Source organism: Gadus morhua, chromosome 1, assembly GCF_902167405.1.
Source record: "Gadus morhua chromosome 1, gadMor3.0, whole genome shotgun sequence".
NCBI classification, from domain to species: domain Eukaryota; kingdom Metazoa; phylum Chordata; class Actinopteri; order Gadiformes; family Gadidae; genus Gadus; species Gadus morhua.
The window spans coordinates 9462990-9475264 of record NC_044048.1 but is presented as its reverse complement, the minus strand read 5'-3'; the positions used below and the strand labels follow the sequence as shown (position 1 = coordinate 9475264).

Below are 12275 nucleotides of genomic sequence, written 5' to 3'. Positions count from 1 at the left end.
CGATTAGCGGCAGACGGTTAATACAGACGTTTGTGTTCAGAGACTTGAGCCGCCGTCCTTGGGAGCCAGGAGAGTTTTTGTCACTTTGACACAATTGGGCGGCCAGCGAGGGGGGTGGGAGGAATTAAACCTGAATACTTTATTTTGCGACGCCTGCAATTTTGCGAGACACTTTGTTTGTTTCCCAGCGTGATACGAGATGAGACGAGAATCCTAATGTGAACTAGCCAGAGCTCTGTCCCAATCAGTGCACGTCGTTCATCATGTTAATACACGTGAACTCGTCTGTGACTTCATGTGTGTTTCAGAGAGAGAACTATTGTGTTAGCTGACCTTTTATATTTCTATATTTCAGCATGTCAGTGTGTTTGTTATGCTTGTGTCCCTCTACGTTTGTTGTGAGGAGGAGGAGGCTGCCCAATCCACACGTCCCAGCGTGACTGGCTGTCTCCTCGGATGTATTCTGTGTTTTCCCTGTGCGTCTGTCTCTGGGCCCTCTCTCCCTCTCTCCAACAGAGGCCTGTCTGCCAGCCCGCTGTTGTAAACACTAGTTATTTTCACTCACGTCCAAAAGAAACTCTTCAGACAAGCTCAGCAATGTAAAGAATGGAGGCAGGATCTCTGGGAGACTTTAGGAGCTCTGGGTGATATCCTCTCTTGATCCTCCTACTGCATGCCAGCGGGCAGGCAATGGGCATGCCTGCTGCTTTTGGCTTTGGGTCTGCGGTAATGAAGAGGGTATTTAAGATCCAAATACTACGCGTTGCCTCCGAGATGTAATCACTTCTTTTCATCCTAGGAAAATGTTTAATGCTCCTGCTGCCTCCCTCTCTCTCTCTCTCTCTCTCTCTCTCTCTCTCTCTCTCTCTCTCTCTCTCTCTCTCTCTCTCTCTCTCGGTCCAGATGCCCTCGGTCACAGGCCTTACTCCCAGCAGAGGTCCAGAGTCCGGCGGGACCAAAGTGACCATCCTGGGGGACAACCTGGGGGCCGGCAGCAACGTCAGCGTGCAGTTTGGCAACCAGACCTGCGAGTTCTACGGGTGAGACTCCTCCTCTGGCTGCAGACCTATGACCCTACGACCAACACGTCCACAACCACCACTACCACTAGTGGGGGAGTTCACTTCAACTTTATGAGGGTTTTGAAAACCTGTTCATAGAGGATTATTTAGAGGGGAACAGTCCCGCCGGGCTATGCCACTATATATTTCAAAATGTTGAGATCTGCTTCAATCGTTGATGTGGGAAAGTCGATTGTTTCTGCTGAGAATGTGTTGAGAACTTCAAGACCATTAAAGTGATACTTCCAAATCAGACCCATGATATCATTGGTCCAACTATTCAGCCCATTGTTCGCGATAATGGCGTTGATGCTGTCGGTTGTATACTGTCATATTTTTGGGACAGCACACTCACGAAGCATACACCTTATTTTAGATAATAGTGATGTGAGCGTTAAATGTATAATTGATAAAGAGTTGAACATTTTGAAACGCAAGCTCAGTCGGTAATAGGAACTTCTCCATTGTATAACAGGCTATTATTTCTGCCTTTTCCAGTGTTTCCCCTATCTCCTCTCCTTGCTCCTTACATTTTAGGCATTAGTGAACCCTCGGAGGCAAGCTATCTCTATCTCTCTAACTCACTCTCTCTCTATTCTTTCTATCTGTCTCTCTCTATCGCTCTCTATTTCTATTGTGTTTTCTCTCTCTCTATCTCCCTGATAAATCTTAATAAGGTTCCGATGACCTACTGCATCGAAGGTCTCTAATAATAGCTTCAACAAGATCTTGTTGAAAAAATAAACTATTAACCATTTCGCTCTGCATCATCACCAATCACCAGTCTCGCTTTCTCTGTGTGTGTGTGTGTGTGTGTGTGTGTGTGTGTGTGTGTCTCTCTCTCTCTCTCTCTCTCTCTCTCTCTCTCTCTCCCTGACTCTCTCTGTCTCTCCTTCTCCTTCCCTGCTAGGTATCTATTTAAAGCTCTTTCTGCCGCTGTCTGATTGTAATGTTGAGAGGGTTGAGCAGTCAGGCCAACCTTAATGAGATAGGGGCTAATTACTGGATTTGCCGTTTCACCGGTGTGCGCGTGTGTGTGTGTGTGTGTGCATGCTTGTGAGTGTGTGTGTGTGTGTGTGTGTGTGTGTTTCTCTCGGTGGGGGGAGTGGAGGGACTGGGAGGGAATGGGTGGCAGGGGGCCCCGCTGTTAATGAAGTGGGACAAATTCAAAGAAGTAGTTGACAGCGGAAAGCAGATGTGTCACACACACACTTATACCATCTCCTCCCATATGTGTGCGTGTGTGTGTGTGTGTGTGTGTGTGTGTGTGTGTTTGTGTGTGTGTGTGTATGTGTGTGTGTGTGTGTTTACATGCGTACTTGTGTGCGTCTGCCATTGCATGCATTTAGCATCACCTTCTCCCATATGGCGTACTTGGTGTCCTGGTGTCAATACTGACGTTCCCCTCCTCCCCTCCTCCCCTCCTCCCCTCCTCCCCTCCTCCCCCGGGCAGCCGCACCATGACGGAGATCGTGTGCTACTCCGCCCCCTCCCAGGCGGGGGTGGGCCCGGTGCAGATCAGCGTGAGCGTGGACCGCGCCCAGGTCCGGGAGAGCCTGAGCTTCGAGTACATCGAGGACCCCACCGTGGCACGCATCGAGCCTGAGTGGAGCATCGCCAGGTATGGGCGCCGCGCCGCCACTGATCTCCTGGGAACAGACCCCCCCCCCCCCCCCCCTCCCCCCGCCGCCATCATGTTCCATCAACTCCAGATAAGGACTTCCTGCTTCAAGCGTAAGCGTGAATGGAGATAATGAGCAGGACAGGGTCAATACGTGCTGCTTCCAATTACCGCTAATCAGCGCGCGGCTGTCTTGCGGGCCTGCCGTGGTGACACGGGCGCCTATAGCGCGTATACGATGAGACGGGCGGCCGCAGAGGAAGCTATTCCTGACGACTTAAAGAAAAACAAACGTCCCTGGAGCGTCCGTCCATCTGTGGAGCGCGTTTGGCAGATGGTTCGTCTGCCACGACACAAGCTAACAAAAACACAGCAACAGGCGAAGGAGATGCGCTGTGGCAAAAAAAAGAAGAAAGAAATGGTAAGCGGTAACTCATCAGAGGTGTGAGTCCGCAGCAGACGCCTCGGATATCGGAGCGGGCGTAGAACTCCGCCGTGGTCGGTGGGCTGGGGGGGGGGTGGCAGATGGTTCGGTATTTATAACAGGGGGCTGTTCACGTTGGACGTACATGTGTAGATTTCCTCGTTCTCGCGGGTGAAAAGTGTAAAGTAGTGACGCTCTCTACATCTCCGCGCACCTCCTGCACCGAATCTGAGACTCGGCCCCCCGCCGGGCTCCGGAGTAATTCATTATGAATCTTCGACAGAACAACATGGACACAGGCTACACGGAGATCATTCTGCCCGCATGGCTAGCTCCTGCTGCTGGGCTTTATTCATCGGGCCAACCCTGACCAGCAGCATAGACAAACAATGCAACAACTAACAAGCTGGCAGAATCCCTCATGTTTATTTGATTTGGTTTGATTTATTGCTGCTCTATTGTTGTGCTCGCTGCACCTTGCTGAGATTGACTAGCTGCTAACTAGCTACATGCTTACCAGTCCTACGCTGCCACCAGATAAACCTGTAACAATTTAATGCGTCCCTTGTGCTGGTGTTTTAACAAGGAGAAGGTGTTCAGTTCTATATGTTTACTGCATACTCTTGTAATTGTAAATGAATGCCTTGTATATGGCAGTGTCATTAAGCACACAATCAATCTAGATGAGCTGGTGGGACTCCATCGCCATAAATAGTGCTGATTTAGCATTCATCATTGTAAACGATCACAGCAACAATCGACTGTCAGTATGTGCTCGAGATCACAATGTGAAAGCCCCGTTCATCTTTTCTCTCCCCCCCAAATACAATTTGCCGTGATGAAATAACTCACAGTCATTCAACACAGCCTCGCTATAGCCTCTCCTCCCCCCTTCCCCGAACAATCGTGTTTCATCGAAACCCTTGACTCTGTTTCCTCTCCCAGTGGCCACACCCCCCTGATGGTGACTGGAACCAACCTGGACGTGGTTCAGGAGCCCCGCATCCGGGTGAAGTACGGCGGCCGGGAGTCTGTCAACGTAAGCACCGCCCCTCCTCCGCTACTGCTGCCGTGTTTAAACAGGAAACGCTTCACATCCATCATGGATGACTGCAGTCCGCGACGACTGATGAATGCGCCGGGTAATGCACGCTAACTAGGATCAGCTTGACTCCCTCCACACGGCCCTACGAGCAGCCATAACCATGTTGAGCTGGTGGTGAAACAGGGGGGGGGGGGGCGGCGGCTAGCCGACCCTAAGGCACCCAGCGGCCCGCTCTGCTCTCGCCTCTCCCTGGAACCCCATCCGGCCTTTGAAACACTCCGGCTCGCATCTGCATAATGCAGCCGCCGCTAAGGGAGGCGCGGGTCCACCAGCAAGTGTTTAATTAAGAGTTCTCTCTCCCCCCCGCCTCGGGCCTTACAGAGTACTGGCTAGTTAGCCCCCGGATCTAGCTCCACACACGCACACACACACGCGCGCGCGCACACACCCACGCAGGCACACACGTGCGTACACACACACGCACACACACGCACGCACACGCACACGCACGCACACGCACCCACTCACACTAAAAGGCAGATATAGACACTGACACACTAAGATCTGCGTGCTTGGAACTGTCCACCCGGTCTACGGTCGGAGCAGAGACTGCAGTAAAGCAGTGTAACATAGTGCAATACGATGCTGTATAGTGTAATATAACGGCCCGCCGCCATCAGTTAGCCCCCCCCCCCACACACACACACACACACACAAGTGGTTCTAGCTCCACAGCCAGACAGTGAGAGCGTGTGGGCGTAGCAGTGGCAGTTGTGGAGCCTGGGTGGGTAAGGCGGGTGGGGTGGGGGTGCTTGAGAGAGTGGGGCTGTGTGGAGGTGTGCAGGGTTGTAGGGGCAGGGGGCTTTAATGGGTTTCAATGGAAGATTAACTGCTGTAAGAATTCTTTGGTCAGCATAACGGGGCCCCCGTGCATAATCAGAGCCCAAGGCCATGGGGGGGGGGGGGGGGGGGGGGGATCGTTACAAATTGCATTTGTGCTCCTCTCCTTAGGGGTCCGGGTTTTTAATTAAGGATATGGGATTTCTTGCCTTTGCCTTGGAGGAGGGGTGGGGGAGAAGGGGGGGGGGGGGGCAAGTTGAGGAAGAAAGAAAGAGAGAAAGACAAACAGAAAGAAAGAAAAACAGAAAGAAAGAAATTGTTTGTTATCGTAATTATTTTTATCGATATGGGTCCACACACACTTGGTGTACACAGAAGTTTCTTGTTCCAGAGCTCCTCGTTAAAGGTTGTCCCCCCCCCCCCCCACTCATTCTCCCAGTGGTATTCTGTTAAATGGAGCGCAGGCTAAGCACCTCTATTTCTTCTTCCCCGTGTTGCTCAGTTCGGTACCGTTGAATGTAAATAGCTCCCTCCATCTCATCCCACCATATTGGAGTGTGTGCAGTGCCAGCCTGATGGCTCGGTGCTGATAGTCCTCCATTAGAGGGCTGGCTTTTCCCTGAAAGACCCCGGCGCAATGCGATACCGCGGCAATTACCGCGACAAAGTCACCGCCGTAGTGTTGCATGTTTAGAGAGGGAGGTGGGGAGCGTGGGAGGGCAGAGGTTTCACACATTTCAGAAAAGAGCCTTTGACTAAGCTTTGTGTGTGTGTGTGTGTGTGTGTGTGTGTGTGTGTGTGTGTGTGAGTGTGTGTGCTATGCAATCTCGCTTTTTAAACTGAAGATGTTCATCTTCTTACCAGCTGGTCCCCACCCACCAACCCACCCACCTACTGCCAAACATAAAAAAGGACCTCCTGCACCCACAGGTTGACCTCCTCAAACAGAAAATAGATTATGTTGACAGATGAATGAACACATTTATTTGTATTACCACTCTCCAGTGAATACAATAAAATAGTGGGAGGAGCCTCACTCTGTTCACAGTGAATACAGTGCAGCAGGGGAGGAGCCTGAGTGGAACGGGGAGGAGCCTCACTCTGTTCACAGTGAATACAGTGCAACAGGGGAGGAGCCTCAGTGGAACGGGGAGGAGCCTCACTCTGTTCACAGTGAATAAAGTGCAACAGGGGAGGAGCCTCAGTGGAACGGGGAGGAGCCTCACTCTGTTCACAGTGAATAAAGTGCAACAGGGGAGGAGCCTCAGTGGAACAGGGGGAGAAGCCTGTAACATCAGGACTCGTTTCCTGTCAAAGAGCCTTTCAACCGATCACTTGCCTCCCACCAAAACCAAATTGCCTCTCCTCTCCTCTCCTCCTCTCCACCCTTGAGTCACCTGCAATGGATTCCAAAAAGGGAACAAGTGTGACTAAGAGACAATCTTCTTCAGGAAACACTCTGTACCTGTCTGCTAAATGCACAATTGAATGGTTAATCATCTCCCCCATTAAAGCTAAAAGGTGGTCTATTTTTTTGCGGCTAAAGTGCATTTCTTTCCCCACTCCCTGTTCCGTCACGACTTTGAATGCTATGCGTTCCACCATTAAGTGGTTCTGTGTGTGTGTATGTGTGTGCGTGCATGTGTATGTAGTTGCTTTGAAGTTTCGGCTGGGAGCATCAGAGAGTCCGAGAACTGCCAAACCCTGCAGGCATATATTTGTCCATCCATATTCATTTTCATTTTTCAATGCATGTTTTTTATTTTCCATCTACTTAGCAAATGAAAATCTCCGACATAACTCGCCCCAGTATGAATGACTCAAGGTCAAAGCAGGCCAGCTTCCCTCATTGTCTCACCTCGAAAGACCCCTGAACAACGCACATTGTTATCCTTAGGGGTATTGTTGCCTTGTCTACTTCCATCTCAGCTGGTGGAGCGTGTAGGAACTCTGTTGGAGGAACTGTTGTCTCTGCATATCACTCACATGCCCCTTCTCCATGTGTACTGCTCCATCACCCTCTGTATCGACTCATCCATCTCCGGGCACGTTCATACTCGAAGAAGCACTTAGGGAAGCCGTGCAAAAATTGCAACCAATCTCATTTAGAGGAGTTGTCCATTACGTAGTCATATACATTCTGCTCCGCACGCATTTCCAAACCTCAGTGTCCGAGCCAAGTGGCAAATTCTCCGTAGCAGTTGGTGTGACCAGCAGGCCTGCAGGAAGTCGGCTAAGACGCGGTGTAGCAGTGAGTCAGAGCAGAAGCTGCGGACGTTGGCTAGCTAGCTGTATATTAGCCCCTCAGTGACCTTCGACTGGGTAACCTCGATTAGATCGCCCACGCACCGGCCAACCTGTCTGTCCCGATGTCCGAAGAGCTAGAGTTATCACACTTTTACTCACTTTCTCATTCTCTATCTCCCTCCCTCACTTCTTCACTCTCTCTCTCTCTGTCTCTCTCTCTCTCTCTCTCTCTCTCTCTCTCTCTCTCTCTCTCTCTCTCTCTCTCTCTCTCCCTGACTCTCACTATCACTCTCTCTCACTCCCATCATCTTCCTTTCTCCACTCTCATGGCCAGTAGAGATATTTCCATGGCCAGAATCGGCTGCAGCAACACAGACATATCTGAGGAATGAATTTCACCAGTAAGTTCCTTGCGTGTTGCTGCCCTGTCCCTGGCCCCCCCAATTCTATCTGAACAGAAGACATGAGGCAGGAGAGGCCACCGTTACAATTCTTTCCTCTATCTGTGCTATAGCCGACGGTCACCCTATCAACACAAGGCCCTTGTGCAATCTGATTCCCAGCCGAACTTCCAGTGAGTTGACCCATTGTTGTGTGTTATGTCAGACCACAGGCTAGGGCACTGAAGTCTCCTCTTCTGCACAGGATAAGCTGGGACCAGAACCCAGGGCTGTACAACACGGTTGTTTTGGCTTCTGCACAATTGAACGCCTTGAGTGTGTCCTGCTTCTGCAGCAGTCTGCTGCTGTGAGGCAGAGCAAGAGCAATGGAAAGCTTTATCTTAAGCTAGTATAACAACTATAAATATTTAGGTGAAGCCATATTGTGCAGATGCATCACTGGGATGTGCGTTGACAGACCTTGGAACGTGAATAGCTTTAACCTTGTTTGTGTTCAAGAGAAGAGTACAAAATATACACACACTTGCACGCACACTCGCACACAGTATCAGATAGATGAAGCGTCTGGTAGTCGGAGCTTCGGCATGCATCGTCGATTCACATGTGGCAAGTTTATTACATATCGCCATGACAACCACATATGACCATATGGTCACATCATTGTTGGAGTCAATATTCATTAATAAAGGATTATACATATGAAATTATTCGATCAATATTTATCACAGGAACATCAATTCTGTCATCTCTTTCTTGATGGTGAAACGACGGAAAGGGGAAAATAATTATTGTCGCTGACTGAAGCGAATGGATAACAATGTGATTTGTTTTTGGGTCCATGACACCACAGCTAAGCAACATATTGGTTGTTTCGCTAGACAGCAACTTTAAAAAGGATTGCTGCTTTTGGTCTTCTCATAGGGCACGTAAAATGCTTCAGTCACGCTCAACGTTTCCTTTCAGGTAATCCGTATATCTGTACACACATCTGTGTTTTATTTCATTTTTTTTGTCTTTTTTTTATTACACTTTTCATTAGCACTCCAATGTGGTTTTCGGCCAGCTCAATCTAAACTTCATGAAGTTATTTTAATTAACTTTGATCTTCTATTCAGTGAAAATTGTATTCAATAGAAGCCAATTATAGAAAGAAAGAAAAAAAATGTGCGCAGCTCTATCTTGTAGCATCAATTTTTCAAAAACTCGTGTTCAATCCCTTGATGCGTGGCTAGCATGCAAAGTTGTAATTCTTAAAGGAGCATATGACGAAACGCTGAAGAAGCCCGGGGCTTTGTAACCACACACACACACACACACAAACACACACACACACAAACACATACACAGCCTCACCAATAAGCTGTTAATGTACAGTAGCTGTGACAGTTGGCTTGTCAGAGTCTTCTTCTCCCGTCATGGAAAAAGCCCCTGGTTCAGCAGAAGCACTGACTGCTCACTGAACCCGTCCACAGCCAAGCGGCCTGACCAAGCCTCAGCCACAGAGGCAGGGGTCAAGCTCTGGAACTTCACAAACTCTATGATTCAGTCCCCCATCCGGGAGGAGGCCTGAATTCAATATGCTCTGAATGATTGACAAATGCAAACTGTAGGCCCACACAAGGAAAGTAACGCAAGTTGCACACATGCACGCACACACAAACACACACAGACACACACACTCATGCGCGCACACACAAGCACAAACACACACACAACCAAACTCAAACACACACACACACACACACACACACACACACACACACACACCACATGCTTACACTCACGCACACACGATCATCACACAGGCATACACAAACACCCACTTACACAAACACACGTAGACCAATTGAGGCACGCTGCAGTTTTGCTCAAAGTGGAGTTTGACAAAGACCTCCCCCCCGCTGTGCCCGGTGATCACACACCTCTCACCCGTCTGGCTGGGAGTCTGCTCCCGCACTAATCTCCGGGCTTCGGTGGCTGCCAGGTGTTCAGAGAGGCGGGCGTTTCCTTCGCATCGATCCTTCCCAGCCATCGCCATGGAGATGGAGATGGAGGGGTGGGGGGGGGGGGGGGGGGGGTGTGAAGCAGAGCTGGTGTTTCGGAGACTCTGATGATATTTACCTCTGATGAATATTTAGAGAGAGAGAGGGGGGGGGGGGAGAGAGAGAGGGGGGGGAGAGAGAGAGAGCGGGAGAGAGAGAGAGAGGGGGGGGAGAGAGAGAGAGAGAGGGTGGGGAGAGAGAGAGAGAGAGAGAGAGAGAGAGAGAGGCAGCGAGAGCTCTGAGCTGCTAGTTAAAGAGAAAGCAGAATACCAAGAAATGTAAACATCAATTTTGATTCTCCCTCCTATACACACACCCCCACACATACACAAACACACCCCATGCACACACGGACACACAAACATGCACACACACAACCCTTGCTTGCACAAACAGCCTGTGCGTGAACACAAACACACTAAATCACCCCCCCCCACCCGCACCCGCACACAAAAAAACACATCCCGTGTGCACACACAGACACACACATACACATATGCACGGGAAGGCTCAGGGTGGATAACCGTGCAAGGCTGCTTACTGGCTTCTCTCTGACAACCAGTCATTATAGCTCAGCTATCTCAGAACATGAATACTAGGCTATGAAAAGCAGCCTGAATGACAAAACTGCACCCACCCAATATCCATAATACCACAGAGCTTTTAAATGTAATCAGCTTTCGTATTAACCATGTAAGTAGTAACGTTTGTAGGGTGGACTTTTAAGAGATGCTATGCATGCTGTGTTCCCAGCCGAGCACCTTAGCCCCTAGCACCATTAACCAACGTCCTCTGCATTGGTGTATGCACACAGAATAAGGAGAGGTGCTTGTCTTGGCGTAGAGGTAATGAACACAAAAGTGTATGCTGTGTGAGATCCTTGATGTGTTGTGGTTGACTGCTTCCTGATTTGTGTCTTTTGGAGGGGAGGGGGTCAACAGTATGATGAGTGGGCTGCAACACCATCCACAGAACCTTCTCTATTTCATTTGAATGGTTGTTTTTGTTCTCTTTAATGCTCCTGAGCACATACATCGTTCTCTATATTCCAACTCTCTTTGCCTCGAACCATGTACGCAAACACACACACTCGCACACACACACTTACACTTACACTCACACACACACTTTTACACTCTTGTGGAAAATATACAGTATATCCTGATGATAACTCTCTGCCGCGGCCCCAACAGGTGTGCAAGGTGGTCAACAGCACCTGCATGAGCTGCCTGGCCCCCTCCCTGATGGGGGACTACGCCCTGGGCCCGGACACGGTGAAGCACGCCGACGAGTTTGGCTTCGTGTTCAACAACGTGCAGGCGCTGCTGGTGTACAACAGCACCAGCTTCCTCTACTACCCCAACCCCTACTTCGAGCCCCTCAGCTCCACCGGGGTCCTGGAGCAGAAGCCCGGCTCGCCCATCATCCTCAAGGTACGGCCCCCCTGGTTCCCCCCCGCTGAACCACTGGTCCTGGATCAGGGCAGCAGCACCATGTTGAACCACACTGGGCTCTCTCAGTCCGGTGGCATGTCTGGATGGGCCTGGAGCGAGCCCAGGAAACGATGTTAAAGTACACACGTGTGTCCCTGTTGCGTGCGTACAGGGCAGGAACCTGGTGCCCCCCGCCACGGGCGGCGTGAAGCTGAACTACACGGTGCTCATCGGGGACACGCCCTGCTCCGTCACCCTGTCAGAGAGCCAGCTGCTGTGTGAGCCCCCCAACCTGACGGGGCAGTACAAAGTGATGGTCAGTACTGCTTCTTGGTGGGGAACAATGTCTGTAGACGGCTTCATTCCTTGCCCTCCTCATCTCTCTCTTTCTCTTAAACTGGGCCAATATACAAAGAACATTAACCCTATGTAAAACAAGGATAGATGACATCTACCAGGTTGAAGCAAATTGCTATTAGCCACCTGTAGTCACTATTCAGGTAGGTAAAATGGATACACATAAAATTAATAAATACTAAATATACTATTGTAGCTACTAAGACACAAACAAACTCACATAGGTATGTTCCTGTGTGCATGTATATATATCCATATATACAGTGCATATATTCTGTATACTGTATGCGTGGAGCCAGGGCTGACGGACTGCGGGGACAAGGGGGACAGTTGTGGGGGGTCCCAAGGCAGAGGGGGGGCCCATGGCAAAAAAAAAAAAGAAAAAAAAAAAAAAAAGAGAAGAAAATTACCTATCGGCCACGTCTTTCTCCCCCCCCCCCGTCAACAATCGCTCCACCCCCCCCCCCCCCCCCCCCACCCCCCCCCCCCCGTCAACAACTTAGCGGAGGGGGGTCCATCAGCACCTATAGTACTGTAGGGGCCCAGGATTTGGTGCAACGGCCCTGCGTGGAGCTGCTGGCTCCTCGTGGAGGGGTCAGACAGGGAGCAGCAGCGCCTGGAGGAGAGAGGTCAAGGGGTCAGACAGGGAGCAGCTCGCCCCTGCTCTGGCCGTTGAAAGGTTATACCGCAATATAGCGCAATTATTTCCGCTCAGCTGCTCTCTTATTGAGTGCACAGCCCAGACCCCTGAACCCAGAGCCCGCCTGGAGGAAGCTGCATGTGTTTGACCTCCTGCGCGTCCAT

At 50.3% G+C, this 12275-nt stretch overlaps 1 protein-coding gene across 1 annotated transcript in view; it reads left to right on the top strand.

Moving 5' to 3' along the window:
- The window catches only part of plxna2 (plexin A2), a 188233-nt gene that overhangs the window by 143021 nt on the left and 32937 nt on the right, over positions 1–12275 (top strand). Inside the window, exons 15-19 of the mRNA XM_030369078.1 lie at positions 904–1040; positions 2515–2682; positions 4052–4145; positions 10875–11114; positions 11287–11430. Of these exons, the coding sequence (XP_030224938.1) occupies positions 904–1040; positions 2515–2682; positions 4052–4145; positions 10875–11114; positions 11287–11430 (783 nt within the window). The remainder of the gene's footprint in view (positions 1–903; positions 1041–2514; positions 2683–4051; positions 4146–10874; positions 11115–11286; positions 11431–12275) is intronic.